General features: G+C 41.2%; 1 protein-coding gene across 4 annotated transcripts in view; it reads left to right on the forward strand.

Moving 5' to 3' along the window:
- The window catches only part of usp6nl (USP6 N-terminal like), a 140,746-nt gene that overhangs the window by 35,411 nt on the left and 81,145 nt on the right, over positions 1-24,190 (forward strand). For 3 of the 4 annotated variants that reach the window (XM_033040135.1, XM_033040134.1, XM_033040133.1), the window contains exon 4: positions 21,018-21,085. In XM_033040135.1, the coding sequence (XP_032896026.1) occupies positions 21,018-21,085 (68 nt within the window). The remainder of the gene's footprint in view (positions 1-21,017; positions 21,086-24,190) is intronic. The other variant, XM_033040136.1, reaches the window with a different exon arrangement.

Raw genomic sequence — 24,190 nt, forward strand, 5'->3', positions numbered from 1 at the left:
GCTGAAGAATTCACAACCGCATTCAGTTGGTTGAATCATCTGAGATGTTAATTTATGATCACAGGGGTCGGTTTATATTTAATTCATTTGATGTGATGGGAAGTCAAAATAAATCTTTTGGATTGCTGCTCAGTCAATGTATTCTCAGTCATTAGCATGGAGATTTAAGTTGTCATCAATAGTGGTAGTAGGGGGGAAAGAACTGCAGAAGAAAGGCATTCTTGCCATAGTGGTAGTAGGGGGGAAAGAACTGCAGAAGGAAGGCATTCTTGCCATAGAGGGAGTACAGAGAAGGTTCACCAGACTGATTACTGGGATGTCAGGACTTTCATATGAAGAAAGACTGGATAGACTCGGCTTGTACTCGCTAGAATTTAGAAGATTGAGGGGGGATCTTATAGAAACTTACAAAATTCTTAAGGGGTTGGACAGGCTAGATGCAGGAAGATTGTTCCCGATGTTGGGGAAGTCTAGAACAAGGGGTCACAGTTTAAGGATAAGGGGGAAATCTTTTAGGACTGAGATGAGAAAAACATTTTTTACACAGAGAGTGGTAAATCTCTGGAATTCTCTGCCACAGAAGGTAGTTGAGGCCAGTTCATTGGCTATATTTCAGAGGGAGTTAGATGTGGCCCTTGTGGCTAAAGGTATCAGGGGGTATGGAGAGAAGGCAGGTACAGGATACTGAGTTGGATGATCAGCCATGATCATATTGAATGGCGGTGCAGGCTCGAAGGGTCGAATGGCCTACTCCTGCACCTATATTCTATATTTCTATGCCGGTTTAAATCGAAGGTAGGCACAAAATGTAGGTAGTACTCATTCACCGATAGCAGTCAGAATCAAGTCTCAATAATCCTAATTGAGAAGCAATTTGCTTTTACTTTATTGGATCTTAATCCTAAATCTGTCCTGAAGAACATTGTCAGAAATTCTTTACCAAAAAGCCTGGTGCAGTTCAAGAACATGAGTCGATCTCGCCTTTCCAAAGTCATTTAGTGTTGGACAATAAATACTGATTTATACTGATACAAGAGAACTTTATTTATCCCAGGAGGGAAATTGGTCTGCCAACAGTCATAAAACACAAGCTACATGAAACAAATCGCTAGTAGTTTCAACAATCACTTTTGAATGTAGCTGCGCTGCACCTGTGGTATGATGAGGTTTGGCAATTTTGCACTAAATGGGTGGTGAATCTGTGGAATTCATTGCCACAGATGGCTGTGGAGACCGTGTCAATGGATATTTTTTATGGCGGAGATTGACAGATTCTTGAGCTGTCAGGGGTTATTGGGCAAAGGCAGGAGAATGGGGTTGAGAGGGAGAGATAGATCAGCCCCGATTGAATTATTCTGCTCCTGGAATTTATGAACTTTTGAAGAGCATGATGACTTTGGAAAAATGGTCATCCCATTGTTCCTGGAGCACAGAGGGGAGTCTGGGATCTTTTACTATTGGTTGCTAGGTGGAACTATCCTGGCTGTGCTGACTGCCAGGGAGAGGCTGATTGCCATGATTTATCACAGTCATATTCCCTGCTGTTCAAAGATAGCTGGTCCCTGGCCTTAAATCAACGTTCGTTGCTTTGTCCAATATTATATTTGAAGACGTGTCAGTTCTTGTACCTAGAATAAAGAATCAAATGGTGGCTGAGGGTACCAAGACTTGAGCCAGTTTGGGAACCAACTTCATACGTTTTTGGGGTGTGGAAAATCAGTTTTCTACGGCAATCATGAATAAAAATAACAGATAAATCTGTGGCTATGATGGCTGTTGGGGTGCATCGGGAGCACTAGAACCAGCTTGACCCAGAACATGAATAACCAGCAGTGAAAGATAGACACAAAATGCTGGAGTAATTCAACAGGTCAGGCAGCATCACTGGAGAAAATGTTTAGGTGACGCTTCTGATCAGGACCCCCGACTCAAAATGTCACCTATCCATTTTCACCAGTGATGCTGGAAGACCTGACGAGTTACTCCAGCATTTTGTGTCCATCTTTGGTATAAACCAGAATCTGCAGTTCTTTTTGTTACAGCATGAAAGATTGGCTATGGGGGGAGTTTGTTTCTTGAAGATTTCTTTCTTCGATGGTAAAATGTTCATATCAGAACCCTAAACCAAAGACAGAAATGTGGTCTAGGAACCAAAATTTACCTCTGAAACTCTGGGATTTTGGTGTGGTGGCTTGAGTGAAGAATTTACAGTTCATTAATTAGATGGTATTATATGCCAGTCACTGTTTGTTGTGCATTTGGCTTTTCTGCTTATGAAAATTATAATACTAATGATCTGGATGAGGGAATTGAAGGCAATATCTCCAAGTTTGCGGATGACACTAAGCTGGGGGGCAGTGTTAGCTGTGAGGAGGATGCTAGGAGACTGCAAGGTGACTTGGATAGGCTGGGTGAGTGGGCAAATGTTTGGCAGATGCAGTATAATGTGGATAAATGTGAGGTTATCCATTTTGGTGGCAAAAACAGGAAAGCAGACTATTATCTAAATGGTGGCCGACTAGGAAAAGGGGAGATGCAACGAGACCTGGGTGTCATGGTACACCAGTCATTGAAAGTAGGCATGCAGGTGCAGCAGGCAGTGAAGAAAGCGAATGGTATGTTAGCTTTCATAGCAAAAGGATTTGAGTATAGGAGCAGGGAGGTTCTACTGCAGTTGTACAGGGTCTTGGTGAGACCACACCTGGAGTATTGCGTGCAGTTTTGGTCTCCAAATCTGAGGAAGGACATTATTGCCATAGAGGGAGAGCAGAGAAGGTTCACCAGACTGATTCCTGGGATGTCAGGACTGTCTTATGAAGAAAGACTGGATAGACTTGGTTTATACTCTCTAGAATTTAGGAGATTGAGAGGGGATCTTATAGAAACTTATAAAATTCTTAAGGGGTTGGACAGGCTAGATGCAGGAAGATTGCTCCTGATGTTGGGGAAGTCCAGGACAAGGGGTCACAGCTTAAGGATAAGGGGGAAATCCTTTAAAACCGAGATGAGAAGAACTTTTTTCACACAGAGAGTGGTGAATCTCTGGAACTCTCTGCCACAGAGGGTAGTCGAGGCCAGTTCATTGGCTATATTTAAGAGGGAGTTAGATGTGGCCCTTGTGGCTAAGGGGATCAGAGGGTATGGAGAGAAGGCAGGTACGGGATACTGAGTTGGATGATCAGCCATGATCATATTGAATGGCGGTGTAGGCTCGAAGGGCCGAATGGCCTACTCCTGCACCTAATTTCTATGTTTCTATTCTGTAGCTGTGCCGTAGAAAACAAAGCAGCCTGTTAATTATTCAAGATTTTTAAATCTAGTTTGCTCCAAGATCCTTGTTGAAATGTAAATTAGGTGAATTACCACATTTACATAATTTCTTCCAGCTAAGTGCAATTTAGGTGACGAAATGGGAGGATCAATAGATATTCCCAGTGTGTGAGAGGATCTATATCCTGGAGAGCTTGTCCTTAAAATATCTTGAAAGCCAAGACTGGCAAAATCTCCAACGCTAGTGGTATCAAGGATGCATGATTTGTTGGAAATGTATATTTGAGGTAGACTTCTTGGATTCATAAGTGATGGGAGCAGTATTAGGCCATTCATCCCAGCAAGTCTACACTGCCATTCAATCATGACCTATCTCTCCCTCCTAACCCCATTCTCCTGCCGTCTCCTCATAACCTCTGACACTCGTACTAATCAAGAATCTATCTCTGGCTTAAATATATCCACTCACGGCCTCCACAGCCTTCTGTGGCACAAATTCCACAGATTTGTCACCTTTTGACTAAATAAATTCCTCCTAATCTCCTTCCAAAAAGAACGCCCTTTAATTCTGAGGCTATGACCTCTAGTCCTAGACTAGAAGGAACATATAGTCCGAGACTAGAAGGAGCCTATAGCAAGTCAATAGTTTCCTGAATGCTCTATCCAAACTCGTTTGCAAGTCTATAGTTCCCTGAATGCGGCAACACAAATGGATAAGGTGGTAAAGAAGGCACACAACATGTTTCCCGTTGTTGGTTGTTGCATTGAATATAAATGTTAGTAAGTCATGTTGCACTTGTATAAAGCTTTGGTGAGGTTTCATTATTGTGTGCAGTTCTGGTCACCACATTGAAGGAAGGAATTGGAGAGGGTGTAGAAAAAGGTTCATCAGGATGGTGATGGGGTTGGAGTGCATTTGCTAAAGGAGAGAGTGGACAGACTTGAATTGCATTTGCTGGTGCAGCGAAGGCTGAGAGGCGATCTGACAGAAGTCTGTAAAATTATGAGGTGTAGACAGTTCTTGTCCCTGGGTGGCATAGGTTTAAAATGAATGGGGAAAAATACTAGGGAGATTTATGAGGCAAGTTGTTTTTACACAGACAGTGGCTAGGTGTTTGGAACATGATGTGGAGGGAGTGTTAGAAGTGGATACCATTGCAAATGTTAAGAGGCATTTAGATGGACACATAAAATGGGTGGTATAGATCATGTGCAGGCAAAATTAGTTTTTATTGGCATCATAATCAGCGTGGACATGGTGGGCAGAAGAGCCTGTTCTTATGCTGTACACTTCTTCTATGATCATCTTGATCTTGTCCAGTGACTTGCAGGCTAGGTAATCTGTACGCTATAAACCTTCTGTTTCCATTTGTCTTATATTTATTGTTGGGAGAAATTAGTGTCAAGAAGGGTACATCTCTCTTTTCAAGAGTTAGGATATGGTATCCATACAAGAAATGGCAGTAATTGAGTTCCTTTATGATGCAGAGCGATTGTTGAGCACCATGCATGGAGAATCATCAGGGGGGTCAAAAATTGCAAGCTGCTTTCAAAAACATATTATTTCATCCCAGACCTCTTGTTGAGTTACATGGCAGCCATTGAATTGAGCATTTTACCTGCAGCAAATACACTTGCCTGTGTTGTCCTGGTATTGTGCTGAACTTGCGCTGTGTTACACTCTTGAACTCTAACATTTAAAAAAATTAAAGGAAATGTCATCTGTCGCAATTGATAACTTTCTCAGACTGAATAGAGATCATGACCAATTTAATAGCTTGTAAATTGGAGTGCAGCAGTATTTAATCTCGTGCTGCAGTTAGTGTACTATGTTAGAGTTAAAGCTAACACTCCCACACCATTTAAATTTGCACTACACTAGCTCATAAAATTTTGCTAATAACGAACTACCTCATTATTTACAGCTGGCAAGTATAACACATTTTCTATTTCTACTAATTTGTTATTCTCAACAGCCGACGTACGATGCCTATGTGCAATGTGCTCAAAGGAGAGGCACTTTTAGTTCACCCCACTGTCACCATGCGTTCCATATCACCGTCTGCTAATCCCCCCCCCCCCCCCCCCCCCCCCATTACCCCGGCCACTTCCTCCTCCAAATGTTCCTAAATGAGTTCACTAATAATAATTCCCGTGTTCCGGAAGAAAAGCACTGCAAGCTTCATTGGGTGTGGGTGTGTGCTGATTGCCAGTGCTACTTTATATCTAAGTTGTGTTCAAGATCGCAGGCAGAATTGTACCAAACGCTGGTCTGGTTGGATGTGCTTTTGATTGTGATCTTTTCTGAGGCAGTTTCTCAACCCCGTTGCCTTTATTTTTTTTGTTGTCACATTAGCACAGCAATAAAAAAATGTTGCTGGCAGTCTGCGCCTTTTAGTATTTCAGTTTGAGAACCGTGTTATTTATTGAATGGTTTGCTGACCACTGTTGAGGGAAACTGGCAGAGTTTGCTTGTGGTGTTCTGTGCCCTTGCTGGATCACACATTTGCAAAACCCTGGGAAAGAATATCATGAAGTGTTTTAAAGATGAGACCTGTTGGAATTCGAAGAGGAAGGCTGATTTTCACTGCCCTGGTAACCAGCCATGATGCAAATTTTACAGATTATGAAGGAGCTGGTGTCGCCATCAAAAAGGAGCAGTGATGAGAAAGGTACAAATCTACTCTGTAATATCGCTAAGCGCCATCAAATTCTTGAGTATGTGAGATGTCATTCTCATGTAGCTTTCAGTTGCATTTAATTACGGGGATCCGTATTTGAGGTTTTATTATTCTGCCGTGGTCTTTTTTATAGTTGCTGCAGAAAAACAATCAAAAGGAATTGCTGCACATTACATTATTTTCCAGAGTATTGTGTGGCTTTGATTTAACTCTAGCCTGTTCCTGCTACATGCTTGTTTTTGTCGCCAGAGAAAAAGTATTTAATCCGTAGTATCTTTGTGCCGTTTCCAACTTTTCTGTACAGCTGGGAGCTGATCATTGAGCAGGGAGATTTGGATAGCAAAGTAAAATCAAATAAATGGTCTTCATTTTTGCTGTCACTTCATATGCTAACTTTATTTTCATTTAAAATTTAATTTTGAACTGATGAAAATTAATCTATCTGGAGATTATCTCCGCAATCTGCACTTTGTTCGTCCACTGCAGGCACAGCACAAGGTTAGTCCGAAGACGGAGTAAATTCTTATTGTAAAGGAAATCTTAATGACTGTTGGTTTTGTTAACATGTCGCAGAATTATATGTTCAAAGCTGCTGAATAGATGTGTTCTGTCTTTTGAAGCCAACAGGGAACTTCCATGTTAATAGAATTCAAGTGAGACTCTAATCAAATATAACATTCCTTGTTTAAATTAGTTGTTAGGATTTAATAAAGTGCAGGAATGTCAATTTGTTGTTTACAGAGTTTTTGTTTTTAAGAGGAATTTGATTGTGTCTTCAAGTACTTTTTGCCAAGAGAATGATGATATAGACACAATTCCAGGTGTGTTGCAGATGTTAAATTGCATTAAAATGATAATTGTTTAGGAAATTATTTAATTACATTTATTAGTACTTGCAAGGAAAAGCAAATTAAAGAATGCAATTATTTATTGACTGCATCTCTTACTGTTGAAAATTATTTTTCAACTAAGGTGTTTGTAATATGATTAGATTAATATTGTCATTGAATTTATGGGGAGACAACTAATATTTTTCACGAATATTGATCTTGAACATGTAATGATACATGTGCCAAGATACTGAGAAAGGTTTGTTTCACTTGCTATCTGAGCGAATCAAACCATACAGGAGAGCAGCAAGAGAAAATAAACTGAGCGCAGTTACAGTTAAGTGTAGATTGCTTTTAAAAAGTGCATGGGCAGTAATGTGGCAGATTGGAAGATCTGGTCCTCAGCATATGGGAGGTCAGTAGAAGTGTCTGGTAACAGCAGAGAGAAGCTGTTCTTGAATCTGGTTCAAGCTTTTGTATCTTGTGCCTGACAGGAGGGCGTAGAAGAGAGAATGACCAGACCTATAAATGCATCCTTGCGAGGCAAGGATATCCTAACTGATTGTGATCTTTGAGTGAAAGTCTACAATCCAGTCACTGGGGGAGGGTGGAGTGAGAGGTATGGGGGTGGGGGCTAGTGATGGTGTTGCTGAGTCCTAGGTCCAAGAGTTGGAGATGAGTTTGGTTTTGTGTAGTTTAGAGATACAGCGCAGAAATAGCCCCTTCGGCCCACCGAGTCCGCGCTGACCAGCGATCCCAGCACATTAACACTATCCTACACACTAGGGACAATATACACATACACCAAGCCAATTATCCGACAAACCTTTACGTCTTTGGAGTGTGGGAGGAAACCCACGCGGTCACGGGGAGAACGTACAAATCCATACAGACAGCACCCGTAGTCTGAATCAAACCCCAGTCTCCGGTGCTGCAAGCGCTGTAAGGCAACAATTCTACCGCTGCGCCACCATGCGGTTTGGAATTATAGTGTTGGACGGCCCTCAACATATTGCCGGAGGAAACTTTCCTGGACACATTTGGACAAATTCCACCTCGTCCAAACCTTTTGCACTATGACATTCACAGTTAATGTTGCGAAAATTAAAATCCCCTATCACGACAAGCTGTTTAGACCTGCAGTTGCCTGCAATTTCCTGGCACATTTGCTCTTCTAATTCCCATGGACTATTTGGGGGCTGTAGTACACCTCCAATAAGGTAATCATTCCTTTCTTGTTTCTCAGCTCCACCCATATTGCCACACTATACGAACCGTCCACAAGGTCATTTATAACCACTGCCCTGACATCCTCCTTAACCAATAACGCAACTCCCCCTCCTCTTTTACCCTCACCTCTGTCTCACCTGAAGCACCTGGAACATTGAGCTACCAGTCCTGCCCTTCTCTGAACCAGATTTCTGTAATGGCTACAACGTCCCAGTTGCAAGTGCCTATCCATGCCTTAAGTTCATCTGCCTTACCTGTCAGACCCCCCCCCCCCCCATTAAAATAAATGCAATTTAAACCAATATTCCTTCCTTGCTCCCTGCTTCTCTCCTACCTATTCTGTCCTCTCATCACCCTCCACACCAACTTCTTACCTCTCGCCTACCTCGGTCCTGTACAAGTTCCCACCCCTCTACCAAACTAGTTTAAACCCACCCGTGTAGCACTGGTGACGAGCGTATATAACAAACAGCAGGTCCATTCATATTTCTTCCCTCATTTGATCTATCTACATAGGTCTCTCCTGTACACAACCTTCAATAATTCCTTCCCTGGGCTTTCTATGCCAAAGCAATCCCAGTTAATATTTGGGAATTGAAAATCTCTGGTCCTTTAACCCTATCTCAATTACATTTCTCTGTTATTTGCCTATATATCTGTTCCTCTGTTTCCTGTTGACTATTCAAAGCCTGTAATACAACCCCAGCAAAGTGACAATATCCTTTTTGTTCTTAATCTCTGTCCATTAGGGTTTGTTTGAGGAGTCTTCTAGGATATCCTCTCTCAATACTGAAGTAATGGAATTCTTGTCTAACAGAACAATGCTTCCATCTCATTTGCACCCAGTTGGGCTTTGCCTGAAAACTTGATATCTCAGCACAGGGAGTTGCCAGTCCTGCTCACCATGCCTTGCAGAAAAAGAAAGACAAAACGTGCTGGAGTAACACAGCGGGTCGGGCAGCATCCCTAGAGAACACGGATAGCTGATATTTCGGGCCTGGACCCTTCTTCAGACTTCTTACTTATGTTTTTCTATTACAATTGTATATTCATAATTGCCACTGGTAGCATCTTTTTTTAAACAGAGCGCTGGGGGCCTGGAACACATTGCTGTGAAGATGGTGGAGACAGTTTTGATAGTGGCATTTAAGAGGCTATTAGATAGGCAGGGAATGGAGGAGTTTGGACCATGTGCAGACAGAAGAGATTACTTTCACCCGGCATCATGTTCGACTGACATCGTGGACTGCAGTGCCTGTTCTTGTGCTGCTACTGTTCACTGTTCTAAGATATGGTGCAGACTAGCAGAGAAATGGGTGCTTAATGAATTATCCTGGGCCAGGGAATGTTGAAGTTAAACTGAAGTTTACAAACATGAGAATGTATAGAAGTCCAGTCTATTTCCAGTTCACATCCAGACTGCTTTTGCACAAGATTATTTTGATGCAAATCTAAGTCATGGAAAAGAGATTATTGGCAAATCTATTGCCGATCGTGACCTTTTAATGCCATTGTAACAATAACCAAATTCAGATCAGATTCAGATTCAGATTCAACTGTAAACTGCACAATGACAATAAAGTTGAATCTGAATCTGATCTGAATTTGGTTTTACTATTGATAACTATTTTACTGTGACCCAGAATTTCTTGTCCAAAGTCTTGGTAGATCAGCTATCAACTAATTTTACACAACACTTTGGATTTGCACCAGATCAGCCCACAAACAAAGTCTGTACATGTCTGCCGTTCCTACGTCGTAACATGATGAAATAATTTATGAGAGTGATTTGTAGTATGCAACTCTCCATTGGACAAACTCATCCTGTAAGAACTTGGTATCCAGTAAATGTAAAACCAGTTTTTAGGTCAGAGTTTTTTAGGTCAATGGATATTTTTAAGGCAGAGATAGATAGATTCTTGATTAGTACGGGTGTCGGGGGTTACGGGGGGAATGCAGGAGAATAGGGTTAAGGGGGAGCGATAGATCAGCCACGATTGATTGGCCAAATGGCATAATTCTGCTCCTATCACTTGTGACCTTATAACTCTTGTTTTAATTGTAATTAAGCCAGCTGCATTTACCAAAGCATTCAAATGTGGACAAAGACGAGGATGAAGTACTTTCTTTAAATCTATTATGTTTTTATTTATGAATGTAGACAAAATTGCTGGAGAAACTCAGCGGGTGCGGCAGCATCTATGGAGCGAAGGAAATAGGCAATGTTTCGGGCCAAAACCTTTCTTCCTTATTTATAAAGCCCTGCTTTGACCTTCATGAAATTCTCAGCTCTCGTAGCATTTCTTTGTAAAATGCTTAATGTTTTGATTAGTACTTGCAGGTCAAGTGAGAGTTTTTGAAGTGAGAAGTTTGATAGAGACTTGAAGGATTTTCAGAATCAAAACATACATAATAAAATTACTTCTGAGACTTTTTGCACAATACAGAACTAATTGGTAGAATTGATCTTGTGCCAAAAAAAGTCTGTTGAATTTAGTGTATGTAAATTAAGTGTTTTGTTCCACAAAGGTTATCAGTGTCCTTTTTCTTCATAGTTAAAAGTTAACATTTTATTTATCTACTTTTCACTTCTTCCCTTGCGTGTCTCTTATTGATGACACATCGCCACAGGAGATTCTTCTTCCCTGTGGCTATCAAACTTTATAACTCCTCCCTCTTCTGTCGTGGGGTAGACTGAGGCTGACTCCCCCCACCCCCCCCAATCTTTGCACGTCCCCCCAAACCTTTCCATTCGCCACTTTAATTTCATGTTTCATGTATTTTGTGTTTTTACGACTGTTGGCAGATCAATTTCCCTCCTGAGAATAAATAAAGTTCTATTTCTATAACGAGGAATTGAATATAGGAGCAAAGAGGTCCTTCTGCAGTTGTACAGAGCCCTAGTGAGACCACACCTGGAGTATTTTGTTTTGGTCCCCTAATTTGAAGAAGGACATTCTTGCAATTGAGGGAGTGCAGCGTAGGTTTACACGGTTAATTCCCGGGATGACGGGACTGTCATATGCTGAGAGAATGGAGCAGCTGGGCTTGTACACTCTGGAGTTTAGAAGGTTGAGAGGGGATCTCATTGAAACATATAAGATTTTTAAGGGCTTGGACACATTGGAGGCAGGAAACATGTTCCCGATGTTGGGGGAGTCCAGAACCAGGGGCCACACTTTAAGAATAAGGAGTAAGCCATTTAGAATGGAGACGAGGAAACACTTTTTCTCACAGAGAGTGGTGAGTCTGTGGAATTCTCTGCCTCAGAGGGCAGTGGAGGCAGGTTCTCTGGATGCTTTCAGCTAGACAGGGCTCTTAAAAATAGCGGAGTCAGGGGATATGGGGAGAAGGCAGGAACGGGGTACTGATTGGAGATGATCAGCCATGATCACATTGAATGGCGGTGCTGGCTCGAAGGGCCAAATGGCCTACTCCTACATCTATTGTCTATTGTCTATCGTATATTCTAAGCATGCAGTTGAAGTGTTTGATATAGCTGCAATGTGATGTAGTTTCTGTTCTGGTTTGTGTAGTTTAAGCACATCTTTTTACACAGACCTTCAAGTTTAAGCACAACGTGCTTCCATGCCAGTTCTCCATCTTCAGCATTCAACCATAAACCAAATTGATCTTATTGCTATCCAACACTATCAACCAGCTTGGTGCAGGCTCTGATATCACACTGAAACTATCTGCATGCACTCAAAGTCACCTCTGATATTATTTTATGTACATTGACGTTTTGAGAAAATAAAAATTTCTGTTAATATGTAAATTATTAATTTAAACTATTATGTTTATAAATGTTCACTAATTAAATCGAAGTTGAGATAGAAACAATTTTGAAGTGACTCAGCGGGTCAGGCAGCATCTCTAGAGAAAAAGGAATAGGTGATGTTTTGGGTGGAGACCTTTCTTCAGACCTCCTACACATCCTACAAGTTGAGTTGGAGCACAACTTCCTGGGTTTCCGTTTTCCCTGTATTTCTGCTTTTGGAACTCTCTGTTCATCTAGGTAACAGTTTCTGACAGTATTTCACACAGTAACTGTGCAGAGGTGGTTCTCAATGGTCGGGGAGTCTACAAGCAGGGGCCCCGGTCTCGGGTTAAAGGATCAGTCATTTAATGAAGAAATTATTGATTCTGGCGATTCTGAATCTTTTTACCCCGGACAGTTGTGGACATGCCACCAATGTTAATAATCAAGGTTAAGACTGATAGATTCGTGAGCATGAAGAAACTAGAAAAATTAGGATTATTGGGATATGCAATGAAGATCAGCTATGATTTTATGGCTGGCTGGAAGGGCTTGTGTAGGAAGGAACTGCTTGTAATAATAGGAAGGAACTGCAGATGCTGGTTTAAACTGAAGCTAGACACACAATGCTGAAGTAGCATTTCGGGTCAAGGTCTCGAAACATCACCCATCCCTTCACTCCAGAGATGTTACCTGTCCCGCTGAGTTACTCCAGCATTTTGTCTCCATCTTTTGCTTGTAATATTACCAGGTCATGTTTCATAAATTTAGAGCAAATCCTGCCTCTGAAAAAATTCTAAGCATGCATGGAGCCTTCACTAACATTGATCTTTGTTTTGAGATGAATACGACATTTTACTTTGAAGGCTTGCAGATGGGAGTTTAACGATAATACAAAGTAAATAAGTATATAATGTTCAGTTTGTCTGAGCAAGGCTGCCAAGACTGAATCTTCCTGAAACAGCTTGAAACTTCAAGAAAAAAAAAAATTATCAAAGGGAATGTGATATTTTTCCAGCACATAAAGAACATAACAGCTCTATCTTCTTTGTGTCAGAAAAGATTTGCATCTTATTTGGTTAGCAGATGGTAAAACCAATTTTTCTTTATAGTGTGCTGAGGGCACATGTTGCATCTCTGCACTTCTGCTCATAAATAAATCATGAACACTGTAATGAATTAGCCCATCTCAAATCAGGAGCAACATTATAACAAGGCTTGATATTCATTGCTTTTGCAGGGCAAAGGCAACATATAGCTTGATGGCCACTGGAGAGATCTGTGGAAGGTTAAATGCATGTTCATTGAAAAACTCTTGTAGTGTTAAGTCCATTTCCTTCAATAGCCTGCCAATAGTCATGTCATCTGCATGCCTGGCCCCAGACTCCTGAGACAGTCTATTCTGAACTCTTCCACAGAATAAATTACCAGGTGGACAGAGGAAATGATTTAAGATGTTCTCAAAGGAGAAAAAAAATGCAACATCTTAATTGACTTGGGAATTCCTGGTCCATGATTACTTTAAGTGGAGACTAAGCAGTCACGATGACACTGAGATCCACACTTGGTGCATCAGTTACTCATAGAATCTCAATTTAAATGGTGGAGGGAGTGCAACAAAGCTATCCTGATGCCCCACCAGTCACACATCTCTTGCTCCATCTTTGGGAGAATCGCTGGGACTTTTATTGGTCTCATTAGCTTAGGAACCTCAGATCCTCAGAACGGGAGAGGAAGTCATCCTTGATCCCATAGGACCGTTTAAGAAAAGGAAAAGATTGCACAAATTGTAGATGTTAAATGCATGATCAATCACCCGGATAATAAAAAGGAACTGCAGGTGCTGGTTTATACCAAAGACAGACACAAAATGCTGGAGTAACACGGTGGATCAGGTCGCATCTCTGGAGAAATTGGGTAGGTGAGGTTTCGGGTCGAGATCTTTCGTCAGACTAAAGTAGTCTTCAGCTTGACCTGCTGAGTTACTCCAGCACTTTGTTTACTATCAATCACCTGGGAGTGGTCTTACATCTAAAATAATCCATAGTGCATCAGTAATGTATAGATGAACGAACTATTTATTTAGTATAATTTCAGAAAAATCATTGTCACTGAATTCCTTGGTTAGAGTGATGCTTTGTATGTTAAATTACACATTGGGAATTTCTTATGAATTGTCAAATCATTGTTTTACATTGTTTATGTATTCTTTTCATTTTATGACTCAAAATTGTTTTTCTATTTGGCTGTTTGGGATGGAAGGCTTTTTGAGCATGTAGATCCCAGTTCTACTAAACTGTTTTGATTTTTCTTTGTGCATTGGATAGAATGTCATCTCTGCTATGTTAATATGTGAAATATAGGTTACAGATATGAGCACATTTTTATAGCTTGCCTTGTCAACTCAGAGAATTCAGTAAGTCTAATATTGAAGAAATTGCCTTAAATGAAAGCATACTTTTTCTCTCTGTGTCCCTTTGGCTAAAATATTTTGGATAAAGCAAAGTAGGATAAGCTTCATGCCTTTCGAATACCTCTAACTTTGATTTAGAAATGGCTCTCTGCAAATTTGTTTGTGAACATATTTTGAATTCATTACTACCTCTTTAAGAGTTTTGAAACTAAAATATTGTGAAATTCTTGTACTTTATTCCTTTTTCTGGCACGTGCGTGAACTATCAAGGCCATAGTCTGCCGCCTGTTCCAAATTGCTCTTGAAACGTTGGTGGTGAACTATCATGAGCATTTAAGGAGAAGAATCGTCTAGTGTGGTAGGGAGGAGGTTCTGGGATTTATTATGGGATCTCAATTAAATATGTTCTAAGGTGCAATGTTCATAAGTTATAGGCGCATAATCTACTCGAGTCTAGTCGAGTCTACTCTACCATTCATTCATGGCTGATCAATCTTTTCCTTTCAACTCCATTCTCCTGTCTTCTCTCCATAACCCCGGACACCCGTACTAATCAAAAACCTATCATTTCCGCTGTAAAAATACCCAATGACTTGGCCTCCACAGCAATGAATTCCACAGATTCACCACAAATTGCTCCGTTCCCACCTGCAGCAAAAACTTGATTAACTCATGACTTCCTAAAATAACAAAATATTATTTTACTCTTGTAATTTGGATGTGAATCTACAGGTGATGCTGAGTTTTTGTTGGATCTGAGGAATGCTAGCTTTGTCCCTCCAAAGACATACCTCTGAAACCCAGAGCCCCAAAATTATGCTGTCGGATTGCAAGGGACAATTAACAAGTATGATAGAAATGCAAAACGACTTTAATTTCCCCCTGCTCTTGATGTTTGGGATTCAGTGCCCAGATTGATATGAATGAGACCGGAATATAAACTGTGAATGTGCTTTTTAGCAGAATATGATATGAACTGATGGACAAGTGATAACAAAATGTGGGAGGACGGATGTTTTGCTCAGAACTATGCTCTGGCAACTACAACACATGCAACAGTTTACTGACCATTTTCTAAAATTTCTGTCGATTTGAGAGAGACCATCTTTCTTGAATCAACTCAGTCACTATTTTTTTATTTAAGAGAGTGGTTTGCAGGCTGCACTGGGAATAAAAGAGAAACTAGATCTGCATTTGTAAAATGGGCATAAGAGGAATTATCTTCAGTCGCTCCCTAACTGTGGCTGTGCACTTATCATGTATGCACAAATGTGAAAATGATGGTCCTGTGATATAAATGTGCACTTTGCTCTGTTTTGTATTCCTTGTGCTTTTTAATCACTTGCTGTTATTTACCTCTGTACAAAACCCTCAATCAACAACTCATTATATATACTTGTTAAGCTGTAATTACTTTCATTTTGCATTTCTAATAATATCTTAATATGATGCACTGAAAATGGGCACAAAAATGTAGCCAAGGCCAAGATTTGTCCTGAACCAGACAAAAAAGCACACCAATGGCTCTACTTCCTCAGGAGAGTAAGGGAACTCAGCGTGTCTCCAACAGCTTTCATCAACTACTATAGATACACCATAGAAACATATTGTTGGGCTGTATCACAGCTTGGTTTGGGAAAAGCTCTGTCCAAGACTGCAAGAAATTGCAGAGAGTTGTGGACGCATCCCAGTCCATCACACAGACCAGACTCCCGACCATCGACTCCATCTGCACTTCACGCTGCCTTGGGAATGCAGGCAACATAAGAAAGGACCATATTCACTCTGGTCATTCCAACTTCTCACCCCCCCCCCCCCCCCCTCTCTCTCCCATCGTTAAAAAACCTTGAAAGCACGATCCGCCGGATCAGGAACAGTTGCTTCCCCTTGGTTATCAGACTACTGAACAGTCCTCCCATAAACTAGAGTGGTGTCCTGATCTCATTAACTTAACTCATCGTGAACATTGCAAATCTCTGCTTACAGAACAGAAAAAATGCAATGATCGAAGCAGAGATTTGCAATAATCTCTGTTGCAATGCAGTGCTTAGAAAATATTTCAACTGCATCTGAATTATATTTATAAGTAAGAACGGGAAGGGAACATGGAGCTGGGACAGTAATACAGGAAATACAATTTGACTGATTCATGTATAAGAAGGAACTGCAGATGCTGGTTAAAACTGAAGATAGGTTCCGGTAGGCGGCGCGACTCTCGTCTGCAGCGGCCTCTGCAGTCCGTCTGCGTTTTTATTATTTTATGTCTATGTTTTAATGTAGTTTTTGTTATTTTTGTTGGGGTATGTGTGTGGGGGGGTGGGGGTGGTGTGGGGGGGTTGGGGGTAACTTTTAAATCTCTCCCTGCACGGGAGACCCGACCTTTTCTTTGTCGGGTCTCCGTTGTCGTTGGGGCTGCAACGAGGAGCGGCCTCCAACAGGAAGACCGGGGGCTGTGGTGCCGACTACTCACCTCACCGTCGCGGAGCTGGCCGAGTCCAGAGCGGGTGGAGCTGTGGTGGACGCTGCTGCGACCCGACCCCCGGAGATTCGGTGGCTGCAACTGCGGGTTTGGCGGACGGCACCGGGAGCCCGCGGGTCCCTGGAGGGAGACCGCTTTTCGGGGCTTCCGCAGCGGCGACTTCTCCCGCCCGAGTTGCGGGGTTGAAGAGCACCTGGAGCGGGGCCTTACATCATCGCCCCGCGCGGCTTGGAATGGCCGCGGGTCTCTGCGAGCGCGCGCCGGGGGCTCTAACACCAAGACCCGGTGTGCGACCTTGCATCACCCGGCGTGGCGTTAATGGCCACGGGACAATTCGCCATCGCCCGCTGGGGGCTTTGACTTTGACTCTGACATGGGGGGGGAGAGTGCAGTGGAGAGATAAGTTTTTTTGGCCTTCCATCACAGCAATGTGATGGATGTTTATGTTAAATATGTTGTGTCTTGGGTCTATTTGTTTGTAATGTATGGCTGCAGAAACGGCATTTCGTTTGGACCTCAAGGGGTCCAAATGACAATAAATTGAATTGAAAAAAAAAAAAGATAGACACAAAATGCTGGAGTAACTCAGTGGGATTAATATATGGGTACTTAATGTTCAGCATGGACTCGCTGAACCAAAATGGTTGTTAACAAGCTTTATGGTGCTAATCCTATGGGTCAGGTGCAACAATGCGACCAATAATTGTACCATAATTTATCAGTTATTCTAGGTATAGGGAGTCCAACTTTAAAATAGGGAGTCCAACTTTAGTAGTGTAAAATCCATAGTAGTTCATTGCCGAGGTAGTATTGTGGTTAGATGTGTGAAAGGTGGTTTTAGGCCGCTGATAGTTGATAAGAAGAAGCTGTTCTTCATTGTAGAGGTATTGATTCCCAGGCTCCCGACGGTAGCAGTGAGATGAGAACGTGAACAGGGTGGTGTGGGTCTTTGACATTAACTGCCTTCTTGAGGCAACATTTCCAACCGATCCCTTATATCGTGGCGAGCTCCATGTCTCCGATGGATGGGGCAGTGTCCACCACTTTCTGTAACCTCCTTCGTTCCTGGGCAGCCAAATTACCGAACCAGGATGTGATGCAACTAGTCAGTATGCTCTCCACTGTACGCATACAAAGGTTCCAAAGAATGTTGACACAAAATGCTGGAGTAACTCAGCGGGACAGGCAGCATGTCTGGAGAGAAGGAATGGGTGACATTTTGGGCCGAGACCCTTCTTCAGACTGATGTCAGGGGAGTGGGCGGGACAGAGATCCAAAAGAGTGTTTGCCAATATGTTGGAATTTAAATACAAAACCATTCCTATGCCTACCCATATAAATGTATTGGTTTGCAGAAACTCTTGGCTCTGGTGTGATGGAATCAAACTGTGAAATGCTTGAGGTGCTGACAGTTTCTTGGGCTATAATTAGCTTCTGTAAATCCCACACATAGTTAGCCAAGGAAAGATTAAGTATTTAGTGATCGCGGAAGCTGCTAATAACTGATCTAAGACTATGTTGATGCGTTGGTTGTGTTGCGTGTCATATCAGTTAAGATTCCTGCGTCTTTTTGAAATTATTCCTTGAATAATTCAGCATCAGGAATTTACAAAATCACCATTTTTCATTCCTATTTTATACGCCATTGTTAAATGTCCTTTGTCATTGTTTGAACTATTCAATTAATTTCATTCAATCGAGTTTTCGTGATGCTGCCTTTGATTGAAGCACTTCACGAGGTGTTTCTTTTGAATGCAAATAAATTACATTGAGTTTAAGAATCTATTTTATTGACTTCAAAGTTTACGATCATTATGAGACACAAGAATGGTCACAATATTAATTCTCTGGGTATTTTGGCCTATGCAACTCTCGCTACAATTATTAACTTTTGGTGTTGACCCTTAAATTACATTAAATTAATTCACTATGTTTTAGGTCAATCTTATAACATATTTCAGGATTTAGTATAAGTTCCTCAAAGATATTAAGGAAGTTGTGGCAGAACCTACTCTTTCTGAAGCTGAGTTAGTTTCTTTATTAAACTGGACATGGGTAACCCTGTCACGCTCTACCCACTTTACATGTCTGAAGAAGGGTCTCGACCCGAAAAGTCACTCATTTCTTTCCTCCAGAGATGTTGCCTGTCCCGCTGATTTACGCCTGTATTTTGTGTGTTGTAAATTAACCAGCATCTGCCAGTCCGACATATTACAAGCTAACTCAATGGTTTTCCATTGAATTCAAGTGGGGGAAAGGGTCTGCTGTTTTCTGTACATTTCGTACATGAGTGGGAAAGAACTGCAGATGCTGGTTTAAATCGAAGGTAGACACAAAATGCTGGAGTAACTCAGCAGGACAGGCAGCATCTCTGGAGAGAAGGACTGGGTGACGTTTCGGGGCTTCAGACTGATGTCAGGGGAGTGGGCGGGACAGAGATAGAAAGTAGTCGGAGACAGTAAGACTGGTGGGAGAAGGGGGAAGGGATGGAGAGAGAAGGAAAGCAAGGGTTACTTGAAGTTAGAGAAGTTAATGTTCATACCGCTGGGGTGTAAGCTACCCAAGCGAAATATGAGGTGCTGTTCCTCAAAAATATGAACCAATTCACACGTGCTGCCTTCTGCTCCGCTCCAGCCCACAAACCCATTGGTTTCATCATAATGGCTGCCTCAAATAGTTCCTCGTTTTTTATCAGTAGCCTTGCGCCAATCTCATTGAACTCCCGGGATATATTTTTGATCCTTTTCAGAATAGTTCAGTATATTAGTTTTTATACCTTGTTTCTCTGGGTTTGATATGTTATGCCGTTGTGAATAATTTGGGGAAGTAAACATTTAGCATGGCTAGGAAGGAACTGAAGATGCTGGTTCAAACTGAAGACAGACACAAAAAGCTGGAGTAACTCAGCAGTCAGGCAGCATAGCATCTCTGGAGAAAAGAAGGGCCTCGGCCCGAAATGTCACCTATTCTTTTTCTCCAGAGATGCTCCCTGACCCGCTGAGTTACTCCAGCTTTTTGTGTCCGTAACCATTTAGCATGTTTCTCAATTGTTGTCAATTCCATATCCTGTTCTCTCCATCTTGTTTAGTACCCTTGGGTTTATAAATGAAGATATTGATTTAGTCAATGCAAGAAGTGTGAGAGATGAAGAATATGAGAGACTTGCTGTCACCACACCAATCTGAAGTAAAACGCAAAGTGCTGGAGTAAATTGAAGTAGATACACCAAGTATGACGTTGGAGGAAAATGTAACAGATTATTCTTTGTTGCAAAGAAATCTGCAAGGAATATCAGTGATGGATCATTTTCATAACCTTACATGCACATCATCAGTGCCTGCAGTAAATGACCAGCTGCACTTTGAGAATGTTGTTCACACCAATTTATTCTGAAATGAAACTTTTGCTTACCTGAAGTGAAATCTTCAGTATTGAAAGACAAACCAGATGGGAAGTAGTGGTTAGAAACAGGAGAACTACACGTTATCGATGAATCAGACGGAATTGTACAATTGGAATACTTTCAGTTCTTGCTTTCTGAGATCTGCCCACAAGTTGCAGCAGTTGTCATTTCTCTGTAAGGCCCAATGCACGATCTAATGTATTTTTCAATGACTTAATTGCAGATTTTCACTCTGGATTATTTTTTGTATGCCAGCCCTGTGATTGTCCAAAAAGAAATGCAATTTGTGGGGCAATTTTTGTTTATCTACGCCAGAGATTTCAATTATTCCATCATTGAATTTGAGGGAAAGTGTTAATCTCCTGGGATTGAATTGGAGGGACTTGATTTAGTAGTGGAAGTGCATGATTAGACTTGCTATCAACCGAATAGAGTTTCAACTTTTAAAATGGGCGAAGGTTGTTTCCTCAAATTACAAATCCAGAATTTTTCTTTATTTAAAAGTTAATGAAGTAATTGGTCTGGCTATTTCCATTGCCCATTGCTGCTGAGTAAACTATTTTCATGTGAATGATGGTTTGTGTCATTCATAATTCCAAACATTGGAGAGCTATTTAGCAAGGGATGGTCCATGTTTGGGGAATCAAGTGATTTAAAATCAAAGATCAAGAGACAAGAATCCGGGAATATTGAAGATAGAGGATCGTATAGAACACAGAACATAGATAACAGCACAGCAACAGGCTCTTCAGTGCACAATGTCTTTGCCGAACATGATGCCAAGCCCAACTCTCATCGACTGTACATAATCCATATCCCTCCATTCTCTGAAAATCGATATGCATGTCTAAATTTCTTGAGAGAAAACAGCTGATTCAAAATTGTATTTTGTAATTTTAATTAAATACCAGGAATATTTGAAAAGCATGGCTCATTTCTTTTCTGGTTTGTTTGCAGATCCAGATACAACTGGAAATGTTGCCCATGAACGTGCTGAAATAGTATCAAAGTATGACAAGGTCAAGTATTTTCAACGTGTACCATATTTTAGATTTTTTATTTAATATTGCTCCTTGTTGGAATACTCTGTCAATTCAATGCAAAAATAGATTTTCTCCCCTTTTTTAATTTAACTTATCTTATTTTTTTTTCTTCTTTGGAATCTATTATCAAAACTAATTAGTTATGTCTGTAATAAGTATAAATCATGGACTGTTCATGAAGAATATTGGATATGTTGCCCAACATTATGTAAGTTTTCCTGTCTTTTATCTTGTATTTAATAATCTTTGCAATTTATTCCTGGCAATATTTTTAAAGGCTAAGTTTTTAATGTAACTATGTTCATGTATGCACTTTGTGTGGTATTCTACCATTTACTCCTGGATATATGTAGAACCATCAAGAGAAAATAATTACCTGCACAATCTTTTTATGGTGAACAGACTGAGCCATTCTATTAGGCCAATGGATATGGGCAATACATCACATTGGTATCTTTCTTTGTAGGACATCCTTTTTGACAACTATTTGGCAGTTATTACGTCGGCTAATTATCTTTGTTTCAAACCCTGAACTAATATGCACTCATTTACAATTCCCGGTTAAAAGGGCTGAGTTTTAGTTTATTGTCACGTATACCAAAGTACAGTGAAACGCTTTTGTTGCGTGCTAACCAGTCAGCGGAAAGACAATACATGATTACAATCGAGCCATCCACAGTGTACAGCTACATAATAAAGGGAATAACGTGAATAGTATTTAGTGCAAGTCTAGTAAAGTCCAATCAAAGCTAGTCCGAGAGTACCCAATGAGGTAGATAGCAGTTCAGGACTGCACTGGTTGTTGATAGGATAGTTCAGTTGCCTGATAACAGCTGGGAAGAAATTGTCCCTGAATCTGGAGATGTACGTTTTCATATTTCTGTATCTTTTGCCCGAGGGGAGAAGAGGGAGTGGCCAGTGTGTGACTCATCCTTGATGGGTGGCCTTGCTGAGCGTGAAGTATAAATGGAGTTGATGGAAGGGAGGTTGGATTGTATGATGGTCTGGGCTGCGTCTACAATCCTCTGCAGTTTCTTGCTGTCTTGGATGGAGCTGATCCCAAACCAGTTGACCAAAAGGAAAGTTTGAATAGATTGAGCTCATTGGAGTTTAGAAGCCGAGTGACGGAAGACTTGATGAGACGTTTATGAGGAAGCTTGACAGGGCCGATGCAAAGAAGATGTTTCCCATCGTGAAGGAATCACAAAATCATTGCCGAGTTTCAAAATAAGGAATCGCTCATTTAAGACTGAGGTGAGAAAGTATTTTTTCTCTGAGGACCGCAGAGAGTCGTAGAGCCAATCAATATTAGTATTCAAAGGCTCAGATGGACAGGTTGTGGTCTGCATGTGATTGAGAGTTATAGAGAACAGGCAGGAAAGCGATACTGACAATAAATCCAACATTTTTATGATGGCTTAAGTGATGGTGACAGGTCTATTGGCCTTTTTTTTTTAAATAGTTGAAGGCGCAGATAGATATGTGTGTGTGTGTGTGTGTGTGTGTGTGTGTGTGTACATCTCAGGAGAGAAAGAATGGGCAAAATTTCAGGTTGAGACCCTTTTTTATATATATATATATATCAAGTTCAAGTTACATTTATTGTCACATGCACCAATTGGTACAGTGAGATTTGAGTTACCATACAGCCATACGAATAAAAAAGAACACAATACACGACAGATTTTAACATAAACATCCCGCCCACAGCAGAATCAACGTTTCCCACTGTGAGGGAAGGCAATAAAGTTCAGTCATCTTCCTCATTGTTCACCCGTGGTCTTGGCCTTTCAGCCCTCCGCAGTCACTGCTATGGACAGCCCGATGTACAGGCCCTCTCGCCGGGATGATCGGAACTCCGACGTCGTAACGGAAAAACACACTCAGTGGCTTGGAGTTTCCGAATCGGCCACTTCCTACTGGAGACCGCGGCTCCCGAAGTCCACATGCCGAGCTAGGCGGAGATTCAACGCTGGTGACCCTTGGGAAAGGACCCCAGATATATATATATATATACACACATACACCCAGTGTTAAATTTTTCAAATTAACTCAGGAAAAAAATGAGGCCTTTTTAACCTGAAGATTTTAATTAGCCTTTTTTCCAGGAATTCAATCTTTAGGCTTCAGAGATAAAGCTCTCCAGGGCATTGGTGAGACCACTTCTCGGGTATTATGCACACTTTTTGTCTCTATAAAGAAGGATGGTCCTGCACTGGAAGCAGTTCAAAGAAGGCCTGGACTGGATGGATTCTCCAGTATAGACAGGTTGGACAGACTATGATTGTGTTTGCTGGAGTTTGGATGAACAGTGACTTGATTAAAACGTACATGGACCTGAAGTGTCTTGTCATGGTGGATGTAGAAAGGATGTTTCCACTTGTGGGAGAATCTGGAGCTAGAGTTCTGCATTAAAACGGTGTTGAAACAAAATTGTTTTCCTCAGGATTGTGAATCTTTGAAACTCTTCCTCAAAGGGTGGTGGAGCAGAATTTTTGAATATTTTTAGGGTATTGGTGGATATAAGCGAGGGGTTGAATAATTAATGAAACAAGGAGGTGCACGTGCTGGTTTACAAAGCAAAATGAGTGCTTGAGAAACTCAGCAAGTCAGGAATATGGACAGGTGACATTATGGATCGGTTCCTTCTTAAGACGGTTTGGTTCAATCAGTCTGAAGAATGGTTCCGATCCGAAATGTCACCAAACCATGTTCTTCAGAGATAATACTCCAGCACTTTGTGTCTTTTTTGGTGTGAATAGTTGGCCTGGCCAGTTGGAAATATAGAGTTCTTTACTGTCAGATCAACCATGATTTTATTAATTGGCATTGGAGGTATTTGAGGCTCAGTGGCCTTTTGCTCCTAAGTTGTACACTCTGCTAATAAAATGCTCTGCTCTTTGTGGCGTACAGCTGATTTGTATTTCTTTAATCATTAGTGCTGATGTACAGTGTGGCTGCCCCTACTGATGACTTAAATAGTTCAACATCCTGTTACAGGGCTCTTCAATCATTTATTTATTTGATTTGGTTTGCGATTAGATGTTTTTGGAATTTCCTGTTGATGGTCTTTATGGTAAC

Source organism: Amblyraja radiata, chromosome 21, assembly GCF_010909765.2.
Source record: "Amblyraja radiata isolate CabotCenter1 chromosome 21, sAmbRad1.1.pri, whole genome shotgun sequence".
In the NCBI taxonomy this organism is placed as follows: Eukaryota; Metazoa; Chordata; class Chondrichthyes; order Rajiformes; family Rajidae; genus Amblyraja; species Amblyraja radiata.